The 17,751-nt window shown below is 42.9% G+C and overlaps 1 protein-coding gene across 7 annotated transcripts in view; it reads right to left on the bottom strand.

Annotated features, from left to right (window-relative positions):
* The window catches only part of LOC307250800 (pleckstrin homology domain-containing family A member 7-like), a 132,851-nt gene that overhangs the window by 88,247 nt on the left and 26,853 nt on the right, over positions 1 to 17,751 (bottom strand). For 2 of the 7 annotated variants that reach the window (XM_080028004.1, XM_080028006.1), the window contains exon 1: positions 6,607 to 7,579. The exons of the other annotated variants lie outside the window; for them this stretch is intronic. In XM_080028004.1, coding sequence (XP_079884130.1) covers positions 6,607 to 6,677 — 71 coding nt within the window. In that variant the 5' untranslated portion in view covers positions 6,678 to 7,579. Of the gene's footprint in view, positions 1 to 6,606; positions 7,580 to 17,751 lie in introns of those variants that run through there. 7 annotated transcript variants of the gene reach the window in all.

Genomic DNA, 17,751 nt, shown 5'->3' with positions numbered 1-17,751 from the left:
CACACACAGTCACACACACACACACACACAGTCAAACACACACACACACAGTCACACACACACACACACACACACACACACACACACCATCTGATGAAAACATTGTCAAAAAAAGAACACAGATTAAACCCGCCACAGCAATAGCTTTCTGGCCCCGGATTTAGTCACAAAACCTTCTTTGAACTCTCCATGTCCCGGCTACACTGATAAAACAATTCAGCCTGTTTGTATTCTGGCCCAACTCTCATGAATTAAACAGGTTGGGACAGGGTCTAGAATTACAATAAGGGTGACATTTGGACAGAGTCCCATCGAAGAATGTGAAATCAGATTGTGAACTTGGATATCATACTAATTCGCCATCCTTTTCCAATAGAACAAACTGTTCAACATTGTTGACAGTAGAAAAATGTCAGAGAAAAAGTATTTTATTTTTCCATTTCGAATCCCGAGTTTGCTTTGTTCCCCTGGAGGCTGAGATAGGTCTGTGGATCTTTGACTGATGTGTTGACAATATGCAGAAGAATATGCAGCAAGCCATTCATCTGACAACAATGTGATGCAATCAAAACATAACGCCTTTCTCAGTAAGAGAAAATACAATTATCATTTTTTTTAGACCGTTCCCAGAACTCCAAACAGCCTTAGTTTTTTTCTTCAAACAGCTAAACAATTTAAAATTGTGAATTTAATGTAAATCTTAAGCTTTGTAATTTCACAATGATGATATACGCGCTAATCAAAATGATCTGATTCTTTTCATTATATTCATATAAAACATATCACTTCTATGATTACACCCTAATATCAAATACAACTCTTCAAATGTGTAAAACAAAAAAACCCATTTTGAAAGACTCTTTTTAATATTTGCTTGGAATTATTACTTTGGACAATATGAATTTTTTTTAAAAACAGGATTGGAGCAGCGACTAAGATTACTAGATAACTCGATTGACTCGATCACGAATTAACAATATGATCATATCTTTCTGTGACCAATCCAATTAAAGAAAATCAGTAGATCATAACAGACCACTGACATGTCCTGTTCAGATGAGAAACCAAGATCTCTGTGTATATTTACATTACAATAGAAAATAACAAAACAATTTAGTCTAATTTCCCCCGAGTGCATCAACACATTACCATCCTAATATTAAGAATTAGTGTGTGATTTCATAATGAAGCATCTGAATACAGATTAAGCTCCAGTGCTGAAACCTAATAGCCTTAATAGCCTTGAGATTAAAAAACAACGATAAATCATAATGCACATCAAAGCCATTAATGAGCCTATTAAAACTTGCATGTGTTGCAACCCAATAGCCGCTGCACTTGATATTATAAAAAACACAACCCTTGACATTTCCTGTTAACATAAGAAACTAAGATTGCTGTGTTTTCCTGACTTCTAAACGAAAACCCACTGACAACAACATTTAAAATCACAATTCTTTTTTACCACATCAACGCTGCCGTAGATAAACCACAATGAAACAAATGCCACAACCATGACAGCTCTCTCTCTCCTTCTCTTTATCTCTCTCTATCTATCGCTCCCTCTTTCTCTCTCTCCCTCTCTCTCTATCTCTCCCTCTTTCTCTCTCCCTCTCTCCCTCTCTCTACCTCTTTCTCTATTTCTCTCTCTCATCCCAAACTGCTGCTGTGACAGCCCCACACTTTGTGACATAAGGCCAGCCTCCCTGAGAGCGACTAGTAGGGAATTCATTTTGTCAAAGTGTCATCTTCATCAAACATCCATCCACAGCAGTGTGTCAACACTCAGGAGAAGGAGACGACAGACACAGACACTGACTGACACATTCTCCAACAGACTCCCAGGATATGATGATGCTGCCTGGTCAAAATGCTTGTGCTTTTGCCTTTCTGCCAGTTTGCACATTTCTCCTGTGAAATGTCTCAGTTTCAATGTTGTGAAAAATACAAAAGGGCATTGTGTGTGTGTGAGTGGGTGATACATTTGTTTTTGGTGAATTTTTTTTGTTAATTTTTGCATCTAAGATGTATTAATTTATTCCCAGAGTACAGAAAGCTGGAGGCAAGGCCATTTTTTCCTCTTTAATTCGTCCCAAAATTGTCCATGCACACACTCTTAATTGTGTTATATTCTAGAGTATGCTGGTAGGTAATGTGAAGTTGGCACAGTCCCTAAAGCTGGGCTGCTGCAGTGCCAGAAAATTATACCGCTCCAGGCTATGTATTCAGTTGTTTTCCAATTAAATACTTTGCCATTTTTGTGGCAAGCAGTATTTCCGTCAAATGCACAACTACCCCGCAGTACAATGGCCAGTAATAAACAGTAGCAGAAACAGTAGCAGCGGCATTTATATGTTAATATCTGGTAGTTAGAAATATGAAGTGCCAACTGAAGAGTTCTCCAAACTACTGTATTAGGAAAATCTATATTAATTCCACAAGATATTCTATGAAATGTCTGGGGAACTTTTTAAGTGTCAATTTAGATATTCACAGTATAGTCCCTTTGCAACTTACAACCTTGCTACCGTGTCCCTGGCTATACAGTTATTACCACTAACAGTCTCCTCAAAGTTATTTATTCTCTGCCTTAAAATGCAGTTTAACACTAAAAGCTCACACTGGTCCCCTCACCAGCATGGAATCCTTTTATGCAAATGCATTGAATGACCTAAACGACAGGAGACAGTGGGCAGCGCCACTTTAATAGATCTTCTTCTTGCCGAGTTTAATTTGTCTCTGCCATTATTCAGTCCACGTCTGGAGATTAGAGGACAATCTCTCACACACACACACACACACACACACACACACACACACACACACACACACACACACACACACACACACACACACACACACACACACACACACACACACACACACACACACACACACACACACACACACACACACACACACACACACACACACACACACACACACACACACACTTTGCCATTAGAACATTTAAGAGAGGTCAAGGGTTCTCTTAAGTTCAACCAGAGTCAATTATAAGTCCGCATTATGTAATAATTGTGCCTTTGTATGTATTGGTGCAGGAAAAAGTGAAATAGAGTGCTGTGTGTGCGTGTGCGTGTGCGTGTGTGTGCGTGTGCGTGTGTGTGCGTGTGTGTGTGTGGATGAGGCAAAGGCTTTCAGACAATCTGCTCCATTCACCTCCTGCTGAGCCACCCGTCTATATCCATTTACTTCACTGAGATGTTGTGAAGCCGACAGCCCTACACACACACACACACACACACACACACACACACACACACACACACACACACACACACACACACACACACACACACACACACACACACACACACACACACACACACACACACACACACACACACACACACACACACACACACACACACACACACACACACACACACAGTATACACAAAGTGGAATCCTCACATGCAGGTTAAGTGCACACCTCTGAGGTGTCTGGGTTATGTGCCGTGTTGTGAGTTTGAATCTGTGTCATGACCTATGTCACATGTCACTCCCAGGACACTCTATTGTATTCTTTTTATACTTCTTCTGTCCAATTAACACTCTCTGTTCACCCACTGCAGAATATGATGCAACATTCATACACAGGGTCTAACTTATTCATATCTGAAATAAATATCCCACGGTTGAATTTCTTGCACTTGTCAAGCATTTCACAACGTATCTCATCAAACACTAAAGAGAAGATGTCTAGTTAGAAAACACAACACATGAACACTCAATTACACGCTTCAGCACGCGCACACACACACACACACACACACACACACACACACACACACACACACACACACACACACACACCAAACACACAAAACAATCAATACTCTGAGGCAAACACACGCAGGCCCTCATTAAGCTCTCACGCTCACCTCAAGCCTCCACGGTTGACTGACGATACTGGCTTATGCTGGATTAGCCACCAAACAAAACGGGGTCCGGGCTAAAGGACTTCCTCAAACAGCGAATGAACACCTCGTCATTTGAATGTAAACAGATTGGATTAAGCGGCGGAATGGAGGCGGAGTCTGGTATTGTCCCAGAGCCGGGCCTGTTGGCAGGTGAGCCAATCATTAACCAGAGCGGCCTCGCCAAAGTATCAGTGAACCTTTACTGAGTTCATACAACCAGCTTTGGTAGAAAGAAAATGCCCCTACCTCTATAAAGTAATGTATTGTTTTTATTTGAAGCTTTTTTTTTTGTCTTTTTTTTTTTAAATCAGCAATTCTGGAGATTACTTGTTACCAAAATCAGTGAATATCTCCTCATGGTTCGCTAGCTGTCCGTACTGTTTTTTTGTGTGTGCTGAAAAAAAAATCCAATGTTAATACACAGTGTAGGCTCTGTAAACGGGCATGTCGCTAGCCATGGTGGGCCACAGGTATAGCGGATTGTGAGGAGCAGTTACGTGGCGACTGACGAATCTTATAAACACAGAACAAGGCAAGCGTTAAAACTGACAGTAAGTAGCTCATCTCCTGCAGCTATCCAATTCTTAAGCATGTCAGACTTTGCATTTCATACAGAACCGTGTTGACTCTGGCTTGGCTCCATGAGGTGATGGGGCTACGTTTGGAACATTCACAGAGTGAGTCAGAGCGCTTCAACGTAAGAGACTAGGAGTGGGAGTGGATAGCGCTGGTTAGTTTGTTTTGGAGCTCTGGGCAATTTCCTCTGGATTCCTGTGTACTCTCTCTCTATCTCCTTCTCTCTCTCTCTCTCTCTCTCTCTCTCTCTCTCTCTCTCTCTGTCTGTCTCTCTCTTTCTTTCTCTCTCTATGACTCTCTCTCTCCCTCTCCCTCTCTGTCTCTCTCTATCTCTATCTCTCTCTCTCTCTCTGGCTGATCCTACAGGTCAGTGACCTGCCCGGTGGTCTGAGGTATGACTCACTCATCAGCTGAATCCCTCTTCCCCCCCGGAGCAGACCACCCCTACTGCTGGCTGCTGCTGCTCCACATGTAACTATTAGTACAGCATGGTTAGATAAGGACAATATGGTGGGAGAGTAGGCATACTGTATGTTAAAATGTGACGTTCCTCTTATTAACTTTTTTTTTTCTTACTTACATTTTTTTAATATTTCTCTGAGTGTATTTGGATAGACAGACAGACAGACAGACAGACAGACAGACAGACAGACAGACAGACAGACAGACAGACAGACAGACAGACAGATAGACAGATAGACAGATAGACAGATAGACATAGACATGTGCACTCACCACCCAACCCAGTAGCACCAGAAGTACATAGCCATCACTTTATATGTTTATCATTCATCATGCTATATTCATTTTTAAACCATGTCCCCATTATGCCCAAGCACCACACAGGGATTTCATAAATAACTAGTGAATAGTGAATCAGTATTCTGGTGGCTGGGCTCCGGCAGCCTTAAGAGGTTAGAGACTATTACAGTATCTGACAGGGAAAGAGGCGTAGGCAGGCAGGGGTCCGCTGTGCCCTCGGGGGATGAGGATTGATGGTGTTCATTTGAGACTGGGTCACGTCTGAAATCCCTGTGATAAATGTAATGATGTCATTCAGGGCTGAAATGGAAAGGGTGGGCACTAGGGACATAATGGAAGAGGACTAGTAAAAAAATCTTATGTAATCAGCTTTTGATCCAGGATTCTTTAAGAGAGGGAAATTGGGTTACAGATATTCGTCCATGTACGGTGTGGACAATTAGCTAACAATTCTTACTGTAGGAGGATGTTAGCGAACATGATAGCAGCTCAATGCTTTAAAGGTGGAGTCAGCAGTTGAATGTTTGCTGTCAAAATCACTTTTTGCCAAAATCAATCAATGTTTCGATATAACGATCCACTACCTGTCTGTCTCTGTACTGTGAGTGCTCATGTTTGAATCATGAGGAAATATTCATTGATTTTGAAAACAAGCTTTCTCCAGGATCACTGACTCCACCTTTAAAACACCCACTACTTCCCGCCACTATGACCAACATAGCTGGCTAACCTCCATTATTCTGAACAGGCAAAACCAGTTTTGAGGTTCTGTTACAAGCCATGTGCCCAAAAAAACCCTACCTGGCAAACCAGTTTGGTCCCAAATTTCTGCTTTAGAAAAGACTAACATACCTCCGGCTTAGTTTACAATGCACCAGGACACATTGAAATCTGACTCATTGGATCAACACCTTTTTCAAACGGCAAAAACCATTATCTGTACTGTGAAAATACAGTGGGCCAAGCATTGACCGCTGAGAGACGCCATAAGTTAAAGTGTCCAGAATCACTTTCATCACCAAAAATATAGGAACTACCCCTTTAGTCCAAGTGCAAAAACTACTCATTTACAGAGCATAGGCAAGAAGAAAGCGACTTCTAACGCTACTGGAACTTCCCACAAAGCCAAGGGGGCTTGCAACTCCAGGGTTGACTAGAGACGCAGAGCTCAGGGGGAACATACTGGGTGTGATAGCGTACCTGCAGACCAAGTCACCAGACCTCAAAACAAGCAGCAAACAACTTTAACAAGTTACTGTAACTGCCCTACAGAGCCAGAGGCAGACGGACCTCAGGGCTCCATTGTGTGGGTGCCATAGCGTACCTGCAGGGCGCATGGTAGAAGGGATATCCGGCCTGAGGGATGTGATTGCAGTATCCAGACTGATTCCACATGGTGCTTCTCTCTTGTTCCAAACGATGACAAGTTCACAATTACAAGAAGTATCCGCTTCCTATTTCTAGAGCCGTGGGATCGGACAGAGGCTGTGGCTGGGAGTCACATTAATCAGCGTCTCTCCTTCTCTGGTTTTCTTGCTCCATCGGGAGTGAAAACCCAGCGGTGTTTGAGAACAAGGGATTATACAGAGAGGATGGAGGTGAGAAAATGACTTTAGGGCTGATCCCAGAACACAGGGAAGGGATGGTGTCAGGTGAGTCAAGTCTGGTGTGGTTTTCTCACACCTGGAAATGTAGTCTGCTCCCGACACCGCCGCCCCCCCCTCAATGACTAGTCAGCAGAGTCTACTGCACACAGCCCCAGGTGAAGTCTGACATCACACAAGCGACTCCTTTAATTTCTGCCTCTCAAACCGGTCATTGTCCCCCCCTCCTCTCTCAAAATACCAGGTGGAAACAGATGTCTTTTTCAGGATCAGCTTGCTCTTTCAGCTGTATCTTCTCCTGTTAAATCATGGTTAATCATGCGTCTCACTTTCCACCCAAATACATCTCAATGATTTGGCTTTGGCACGTTTTTTCAACCCTCCTATAGGCGCAGGTCGACATCAGATGGTGTCTGAAGAGATAAGCAGTAGGTTGTTTTTTCCAGAGATGTCCGAGTTCCCAGCAATCCCTGATGCTACAGAGGAGACGGTGTTGTCTTTCACACGTGCGGTGCGTTCCCTCCAAAGTTCACGGGTGCAAAAAAAAAAATCCATCCGTTCCCAACGTGAGCAGGTTAGAATCCAGAGAGTGTTTGCTTGCTCAGGCTGTATGTAGTTTGTCTCGGAGGTAAAGCCCTGGGTTCCTCCGACACACACACACACAAGAGCTCATTCCCCCCGATCACACCACTCTTCCCACCGGCTTCTCCAGCCTCACACAACAACAGCGGGGCACGCAGCCGAATGACTGAGCATACTCACGCAGAGAGAGAGAGAGAGAGAGAGAGAGGGAGAGAGAGAGAGAGAGAGAGAGAGAGAGGGAGAAAGAGAGAGAGCCAGAGAGAGAGACACAGATAGAGAGAGAGATGGAGGAGGGAGGTGGCAGAGAGAGAGAGAGAGTGAAAGAGAAAACGAGGAAGAGGTAAACAGAGCAAAGCGACATTCCTTTTCCCGCCTCATGCTCAGCTTGCAGGATACACACCGCTGAGAGAGCGACTGTGTGTGTGTGTGTGTGTGTGTGTGTGTGTGTGTGTGTGTGTGTGAGTGAGTGAGTGTGCGTGTGCGTGTGTGTGTGTGTGTCAGGACACGAGACAAATTAAGAACGAGGAACGAGGAAAGAGAGACCGTGACAGTGTTTACATGCACACAAGGAACGTGATTAGAGTGTAATAAGAGCTGAATGTGAGACTGTTTGGAGGCCATGTAAACACCTCTACCTTACCTCTGCCAGGGCTCTTGTGATTGGAGTCAAGTGTGGTTCAGTAATCACAGTAAAGTATGAAAAGTACTTTAGGTCTATAAACAGAGGTCAGGGAGAATATGCTGCTGCACACACCTTGAAGCACTGTGTGAGGGATTTGTGAAGGTGCATTTGCCATTGAGCAAGTTGTCGGAAAAAAGGAAAATCAGGTTGTAATACTTTAAAGTATGTTTTACTCTTCACAAACAATGTTGTATGGTATTTTGGTTTCCGCCAAAGACCCAGCCTTACACCTGACTTGTGCATCGGCAAATAAAAAAAAGAATATAACTCAGTTTTGTTGTCCACTGTCCTTCAATGGAATTATATCTAAACATTACATCATAGGTGTATCCTTTTACAAGACTCTCTACTAAGTAAGAAATTGGTGAAAAATCGCAGTTTTTCAAAGCCAAAGGCGACATCTACTGTTTGCCGGATAAGTCCAACCAACAACAGTCCAAAATGCAAAAACATGCATTTCATTCACTAACTTTCATTAAAGCAATCGATGAATAAGCAAACAATTTCCACTTTATTAACAACAGTGTTAAACAAAAGTACAACACCATTCTTAAAGTGTTCTTTTTTTCTTCATAGATTAGCCCTACAAATATGATATATAAATATTCCTTATGTAAGAGCGAATGGCTCGGGTGTGCTGTCAATTTCAATATTGGCAAGAGTCACATTATTGGGTGCATGTCAACAACACAGCTAGTCTGACTAAGATATGTAGACACCAAGGAAATACAACACAAGGGAGAAGAAATATATTACACTAATGGGGTGAGAAGCCAGATAGATAAATATAGAAATAGATCGGAGAGCCAAAAGCAGACACACACACACACACACACACACACACACACACACACACACACAGTCTGTTTTAGATGACAGCAGGTGAGTCAGAACCTCCCTGATCAGCACACTTGGCCCTGCAGGTGAAGGGTCACCTCTGGGCAGCTAAACAGAGAAGCCTTGTCTCCCTGGGGCCTCATTTATAAAGCTTGCGTACGCCCAGAAGAGGGCGCACGCCAATTTCTAAGCAAATATTGGGATTTATAAAAAACAAACTTGACGGGAAGAGTGCGGTCCTCCACGCAAACTCTGACCCATGCGTACGCACAGAAAGTGGAGAAAAGAGAAACGGCGACTCCGTCGGCACATGTATGAAGTGCGAGAACGAATGTGTTTGTGTAAAATGAATCCAGATATAGGCCTTTTATTATAAGCCATGTAGGTCTATCATATAGGGAGTTCCTTTGCAAAACGGATGAAGCCATTCTTACAACTAATAAAAACAATTCCTCCACGGATTTTTCCATGGAGTGATACCAACAAAAACTAAACGAATTAGGATCTTAAATAGCCTACAAACGGAGATGTATGAGTGCAAAAAAAAACGTTTGAATAAGCTCTGCAGTTATGGCTATTAAAGAATAACCTATCTGCATGTTATTGGATTCATTCTGATAATATTGAGGTGGAATACAGCCTATTACTTTTACACTGACGCTGTTCTCGATGCCTCAGTCAGGCAGACAGGAGTACACAGTTCCACACACTAATCATAAGCCTACTGTACATTACATAGCCTACTGTGCTAATTTTTCGCGGCTTTTAGTCCGTTTTATCTATGTGTTTTTCTTTGTGTTCAAGCACGTCGTAACTGTGTTTTGAAAGGGACTGTGAAGTTTATTATTAACCCTCCGCCGCCCGTCACTGCACCGAGATGAATTCTCCGAATCTGTATCTCATGGGGGGTCTCAGTGTCCCCCGCTCGTGGCACAAACACTGCTGTGTGAGGATATGCACTTTTTTGTGTCCACTTTTATGTCGGATCGCTTCTTTTTATTTCGACCACAGCGTTCACAGAGATCGCCACAGGCTGCACTCTGACGCCTTTACCCTCACACTGTGCCACCAAACTAAATTTTCCCTGGTCGCCACTTCTCCAACGGGTACTTCGGCGTGACCGCAGTGATCCACACCGTGTGGAGTCTATTTTTCCATTTCCCTTTCATTCGGCGATTGCCACTACCGCCTTCATGCACTCAGTAAATGATATTAATTTGGGCGTGTCAATGACTATGTATGGGTAAATATGGGCGTTACGTGAAGCCCGCAAAGGCTGCGCCACATTTAGAGTGGATTGTGATTTATAAAGGGAAACAGGCGTAGGACGTGAGTGCGCACTGTTTTATAAATCCGAATATTTTTGTTCGCACGTACATCCTACATTTCTTCCGTACGCCAGCTTCCACGTGAATCCCACGCAAAGCTTTATAAATGAGGCCCCTGGAGAGGTGGGCTACTCCAGTGCCCCAATAAGCAGGGCACTGCTGTGTGTGTGTGTGTGTGTATGTGTGTGTGTGTGTGTGTGTGTGTGTGTGTGTGTGTGTGTGTGTGTGTGTGTGTGTGTGTGTGTGTGTGTGTGTGTGTGTGTGTGTGTGTGTGTGTGTGTGTCTGTGTGTGTGTGTGTGTGTGTTGTGTGTTGTGTGTGTGCGTGTGTGTGTGTGTGCGCGTGCGTGTGCGTGTGACCCCACTGCAAGGACGGCCACTCACCACTGCACCTGGGGAAAGAATGCTGGTGGTGACACGGCAACCGAGCTGGCAACATGACAGCTTCCCTCCAGGGTCCAGACTCGCTGTAATAAGATACTAAAAGATGGTTCGCCGTCACTAAGGGAGGCAGTGGCTACGAAACGCTGATGCCATGTAGGAAGTGATTAAAAGTACATTAAAATGTAGTTTATATAGCACTATTCAAAAACCTAGGTTACAGAAGAGCTTCACAAAAATAGGTACAAAACAGGTAATCAAAGTAACCCAGTAAAAGTGCTGCACATAATTCAAGCTCAGAAATATTGCTTGTTGTCAAAATCACTTTTTGTCAGAATCAGATAAAAAAAAATGTGCCCTTCATTCATACAGCCAGGTAAATCCCATTGAGACCGGACACTCTTTTTCAAGGGAGACCTGTTCCCATTCCCACGTTACCATTCACGCACATACACCGATAGCATGCAAATGATCGAACCACCGACCCTGTGGTTGTACGAGGGTGCTTTACCAATAAAGATTATTATTGTCATAATTAGTGCAGAGGGGGTGACATGAACTCTTATCAGATAATACATGAATGTTCGCTGATTGGGCTTCTAGACGGATACACCCATTCATTGATAACATCTTACACTGTGTTGTGACATTGTTACAATCGTCTTGCATCACTGTCCCGTGTCAGAAGTGGAAATCCCTTATAGTCTTATGAGAGGAAAGGGATTTGTTTCCCCACAGACGGTGCAATGTTTGCTCGTGGCACTCATCACCCACTTAACAAACTGTCATCAAAGAGTGTCCATCCGCTCACCCAGGCAGAATGCAGCTCATGTATTCTCATCAAAACAGATTGACTAGTGACTACAGGTCCTGTTTCATTTTACTGGAGACATTTCACAGTATGACTCAAACCCAATAGTCAAAATGACAGCTGCTTTTTTGCTACTTTTTTTTTTTTTTATCTTACTACTTTTTTTTATCTTCAATGAAACTGTCCACAACTCATTGACATGTGTTGGGGGCGTCACTAGGGGACATTGTGGTTTTCATTGGTCGATTGCACCAGGCCTCTTTGCTGTGATGAGAAACGGAAAAAAGGGTAGAATAAAATAAGGTAGAAACAGAGGCAGAGAAGAGAATAGGAAGGATGAAAGGAACTCAGAGAAGGTAGGAAGGAAGGAGGGAGGTGGGCTCGCTCGTCTCCCGCTGTTTGTTTTGTTTGTGGAATTTAATTTCAGCTGCAATCTAACCGGAGTAAGAAAACACAAGGGACCCTGCTAGCTTCCTCCTCCTCCTCCTGTCTCTCTGTCTTTGATGCTCTCTCCTGGTCTGAATGCAAAGGTGGAATATCTCCATCTATCCATTTCCCTATCCCCACACAAACATGAGACGTTGACAAGCTTGTACACAGCCTCACTGACCCACAAATAGGGAAGGTAAATGCATATATTCATTCATGCATATACTCACATGCAATCATCTGGGAGAAACAAAGATGTACCCAACCCAACATATATGGATATAAAGCCAGACACAGCAGGAGCAGGCGTACAGTGGTTGACGTCTTGCAGACAGTGGACAGCTGTGTTAAATCATTGTGTCAGTGGGTGAGATGGCAGCAGTGTGATTGAGCCTGGGGTTTCGGCTTATCAGGCTTTTACAGCCCGGCCCCTTCATAGCTGCTTGCTTTAAAATGCACACACACACACACACACACACACACACACACACACACACACATATAAACACACATTACCGAACACTCACACACTAACACACACACACACACACACACACACACACACACACACACACACAAGTAAACACACACACAGCCTCCTAACACACCTCTGCCTCCCTCCCTGCCTGCAGTCAAGGTCACATCAGAGCTCATATTTCTGAAAAAGCTTAAAAACAACACACACCTTTTCCATCCCCCTCGGAATGTAAACCACACACACACACACACACACACTATACTGCTAGATAATAATCAATACCACTGATTTAAACATAGCTCAAGATTTGAATAAAAATTCAACTATATACTGTAGATTGCACGACATAGATCAAGATACCTGTATATACCTGAGTACACTCTCTATGGCCCTCCTCACCTACAGCTAAATGTAGCTTTTTGAAAAAGTTGCAGAGTGCAAGTTTAACTACGGCATCTCCCACGCACACACTTTCTCTCTTGTTCGAAAATTGAACACACACTGTTACAATCTCCGGCTCCCTTATTGCCTCCACCTCACCTGTGTTACAGTAAGTCACTGCCTGGTTGGACTCCATATTAGTTTTCTTCAGGAGACTTTGATCAATCATACAGCTACATAAAGCTATGGTTCAATGGGTGAAAAAAAGGTTACTGGTACAAAAACTTAGCAAGATCTGATTGGAATTATCAGTCAAAACAGAGTAATTGTATGAGACCACAGAGGGACAGTGCAAACAGGAGCTTCGTGTGAGCGTTTATATATGAGCTGGATTTACTATGATCTGGCTCATACAATTCAACAACGTGCTCGTCTTTTCTCAGGAGAAAAATGTGCAAGCTTGAATGACGCAATGAGAGAAGTGCCTGTGTGTGTGTGTGTGTGTGTGTGTGTGTGTGTGTGTGTGTGTGTGTGTGTGTGTGTGTGTGTGTGTGTGTGTGTGTGTGTGTGTGTGTGTGTGTGTGTGTGTGTGTGTGTGTGTGTGTGATTGAGACAGAGAGAGTGAGTGAGAGTGTGTGTGTGTCAATATCCCGGGGGATCTTTTGATCCAGATTCTTCAATCTTCACTCACAGACTCATAAGACTCGGTCCCCACTATTAATACCCTCTGCTTCCATCACGCCTCCAGGCCTCTCCTCTCTCCACCTTCAGTACCACTCCACAATTACAAGAGATATTTTATACGCTCGAAAAGATCCCGGGTTAAGTGGAAAGCACCAACACTGGATTAAATGGTTTCCCTGTATGTGATTAGCCATGTTCTGCTGCTGAACAACTAGAGTTAAACAGGGATTCAAACACACATTGAGATTCCTAATATGTAATTTGTTGTGGGTTGGGATTTTTCACTCACTGCTGCTGCCATGTGATATCGTGTCACCCAAACTGTTGCCTTCTGTCTTGTGTCTTGTCTTCTATACACTATTATGTCTCTTATCACTAAATGGAACGCTATTTAAAAAAAATAAGAAAATGTGTATACAGTACATGCATGTGTGAACAACAATCATAATGAGACCAGCAGCTGGCACGGTATGTAGGCTAATGTGCATCATATCTATCATATTAGTGCAACACATAACTCAATACTACCCTGTGGGAAAAATAGCAGAAAGCTTAAACACAAAGGAAAGAAGTGGCACGACTTTCCTATTCTGTAAATCAAAGCAAATGAGCTCATTCTATTCTCCTCTACAAAGAGAGGCTCGGGTTCAAAGTCGAGCGCTTTTTACAGCCACGGACAAACCAGAGGATTAGACAGAGAGCATTCCATTATTACCATTACACAGAGCAAACCATATGAATTGAGTATTTGAAATGGTATTAAACCTCTCCCAGTCTAGACACTGTTTCATTTATTTTTTACTCTCAAAACGGGCTGTCACTCAGAGCGTTGAGTGATTTGGTCTGGGTTTGAAATGACAGGTTGCTAACTGGGAGCACCACAAGATCCTATTCAGCCCTCAGAAAAAAAAGTGGGTGTCAAATTACAGATGAAAACAAAAAACATATTTATATAATGAGAAAAGTGACCAAATAGAAGCCCACACTACTTTGATCCTTGTATGAAAAACTAGCTTTTAGCAGTTGTCACGGCAAACTAATCATGTTGGTGATGGACAAACCAATATTTTAATATGATTGAACATCTAACCCTAACTTATGGATTGTATTAAAAAGGTACAAGGAACTTTTAAATATTTCTGAAACAGTCTAATATTTCCTGATGATCATACATTACATGTAACAGCAAACAAGGCCATCAGTGCAATGAATTCTAGTTTTTATAAAGTTTTTCTTGATGCCTTTGTCATGGGTACGCTGACTACGCTCACCCAGGAACTACAGCTGGCGTAGTAAAAACACTATCTAACACTACTGCTTTTGTCCAAAGGGGGTGCAAGAATAAACATAAACTGAAAGTTTCTCGGAGCACCTTTCATACATCAATGATTGATTAATTGCCACTCAAAACTGTAGAATCTCTGGCTTCTCAAAATAGATTTTTCAAATGTATTTTTTTTTATGTAAAGCCTTGCTGCTTGCTCTATGAAAGTGAAGTAGATGGAACTAGAGATTTGCAGAGTTTATATGCGGTGTGTGAGAACAGGGGAGTGATGATCAGTAGCGCATGGCTGAACAAAACCAAGAGTATCCTGGATTACTACTAGCACCAGGGTCTAAACATCCCTATCAGACAGTACTTGTGTGGACTTCATATGTAAAACCTTTTAGTTCTACTAAAGCTATAGAGCCCCTTTCTATTTTCAATGGCTGTTTGAAATCCCATCTCTTCAAGCCCCTCACATAATCTACATAATCATGTCCTCTCATTTTCCTCCTCCATTACTCTTCCTTCAAATTGTTCTCATCTTGAAGAAAAAAAAATCCCTTGAAGCACTCGACACCTATTTCTGAAAATGACTTAACCAACACTTTCCCCTTTGCATAATAATTCCAGTTCCGGGACAATTCAGCTCCATTACTCGCTACAAGCTGTCCTATCATTTCAGAGATATTAACTTAAAATTAAACCAAAGTCTAATTCAGTTGCAATATTCACTTGTGCCCATGTCAGCAAATGATTGGTATATGAAAATTCTCCATAATAGGAGGCAGGCAATCCAAAATGATTTACACTGTCTACGGCCGCTTCTCTCAATAGCAATCTTTGCATAATGAATATTGTCTCTGTAGTCGGATGTAGAGATGTACACTAAAAATGTAGTTGTGATAGAAATGTAAAAATGGAGCCGTCAGAGCTTATTGATTCTGCAGTGATGTCTGAAAACCATACAATGGACGTGATCAGGTGAAGATAAGATCTCAGATTGATACTAATTGCAGTTGGTTAATTTTTCCATCTGAACTAATACTATTAAAAGTTATTATGGGGGCGCTCGTGGTGTAGTGGTTAGAGCGCCCCTCCCCACTCCATAGAGGCTCAGTCCTCAAAAGCAGCAGACCACGGGTTAGAATCTGGCCCGTGGTTGTTCCATACATGTCAATCCCCTCTCTGCCCCATTTCACCTCTGTCTCTTCAACCTGTCTATAAAAATGCTAGACAAAAAAAAAATGTATTATGCCATAAGTACTGTATCTCCTTTATTCTGGATTCACATGGATGCGGATTGAAATGTTAATGGCCAGACCCCCCCTTAGCTGCTTCTGTGTGACTAAAGGCCGGGACACACCAGTCCGACTACCCGAAAATGGTGACTGCCGATTCAGGGAGCTCCAGTCTTCCCGTCGCGGCCGAAAAAGTGCAAAGAACACACCAAACCGACTGTTGCCTTTCCGTACGCTCTGCGCTTGCGTGGGAAGTAATGTCTCCATAACAGCAGGCGGCGCTAATCTGTATTGTGGCCCGAAAAAATACGGAAGCCGGAAATGATGGGACGGCTCTCTAGACCATAAACATAGATAGAAATACGTATTTATATTTATGGACCATAAAGAGCACCATTTTTAGCAAAGAGTGTCGAGCATAGTGTCGAGCAGTCAACAAGGGTTGATGCATGTGAGTACTCGCTGAACGAAACAAACAAACACATTAAAACGATGGCTAACTGTTGTTAGCTGTTTGTGCTACCCGCCTCACTTCCGGGCTTCACTGATTCGCTAACCCTCCACAAATCAAATTGCTCAAACTGAAAGACTGTCCGAAAGCTCAAACTGAAAGATGTCGTCCGGCTCAAAAGAAGCCCGACGACATCAACTACGACCGATTTCACGGCACACACCAAACAGATTCGTGTCTCCGTCCCCTCGAAACTCTACGACGGCGATTATCGGGCCGGTGTGTCCTGGCCTTAAGAGGTATGAGGCAGCTTAACCTCCCCAGCCAAAAGTGACACCCCCCCCCCCCCACCCCCTCCTCTTTCAGTTCACCTTGACAGCGAACAGCCTGACAGTTAAAGCTAGCTGTCAGTCCATCATTGAAGGCAGTGACACAAAATGAAATTCAAGGTTAAACTTTTTTGTATCTGCTTAAGGGTGAACATGTATGTCATCATCATCAGTGGGTCGATTGAAATAAATGCACAAAATAACAACAGAGACAATTGGTGCAACAGCCATTTTAGCCAAGAGCTATCTCGGACAAATACTTTACATATTGCTTAGCCTTTTGTTTCCGTTGATTAAAATGTACCCAGCATCTGTAACATGGTCTAACTCTTTCTTTTTTTTTCAGCACTATTGAGTGTGTGCTGGTATTTGCCTGTTATGGGGTGGTGGCTGCTGTAATGAGGCATTTCAAAATTGCCCTGCCGTAAGAGAAGGAAGGGAGAAAGAGTGAGACGCCCGGACAAAGGTTAGGAGTGTTTTTTAGGAGCATTCAGGCTCACTCAGCAAAGACATTTTCTGCTTTGAGGAAATTCTCCACATGCTCATCTTCCTGTCGTCGCCTCCCCATTGTTTGGAAATGTCACATGGACAGACGGTGAAGGTCAACGGCCGACTTTCTTTAGATCACAAGTAAATAAAAATAGCATGACTGCAGAATAGAGTGAAGTGTGTGCTCTGAATGTTGATTTTAAATGTTCGTAATGTTCTTAAATCCCTCGTTTTCAGTTATTACTCAAATGCACTCAAATGTAATGAGCTTAACAAGCTACAGCGAGTGCTTTGCAGACGTTTCACCTTTCATGAGTCGCCACAGAAATGCTGCTGCCCTATTGAAAAAACTAAAGGTTGTTGGGGCTTTGTGAAGCCAGTAGCACTAGCCAGAAGGAATGCCTGCAGACATTACTCAGGGCTGAATTAAAAAAAGCATTGCAAGGTTTGCTTTTTTTATTAATATTTGTATCTACAGCAAATGTATTCCTACAAAGAGA

The sequence above is a fragment of the Ammodytes marinus genome (genome assembly GCF_949987685.1).
Source record: "Ammodytes marinus genome assembly, chromosome: 5".
In the NCBI taxonomy this organism is placed as follows: Eukaryota; Metazoa; Chordata; class Actinopteri; order Uranoscopiformes; family Ammodytidae; genus Ammodytes; species Ammodytes marinus.
The sequence above is the reverse complement of the archived record's forward strand: the minus strand, read 5'-3'. Positions and strand labels throughout refer to the sequence as shown.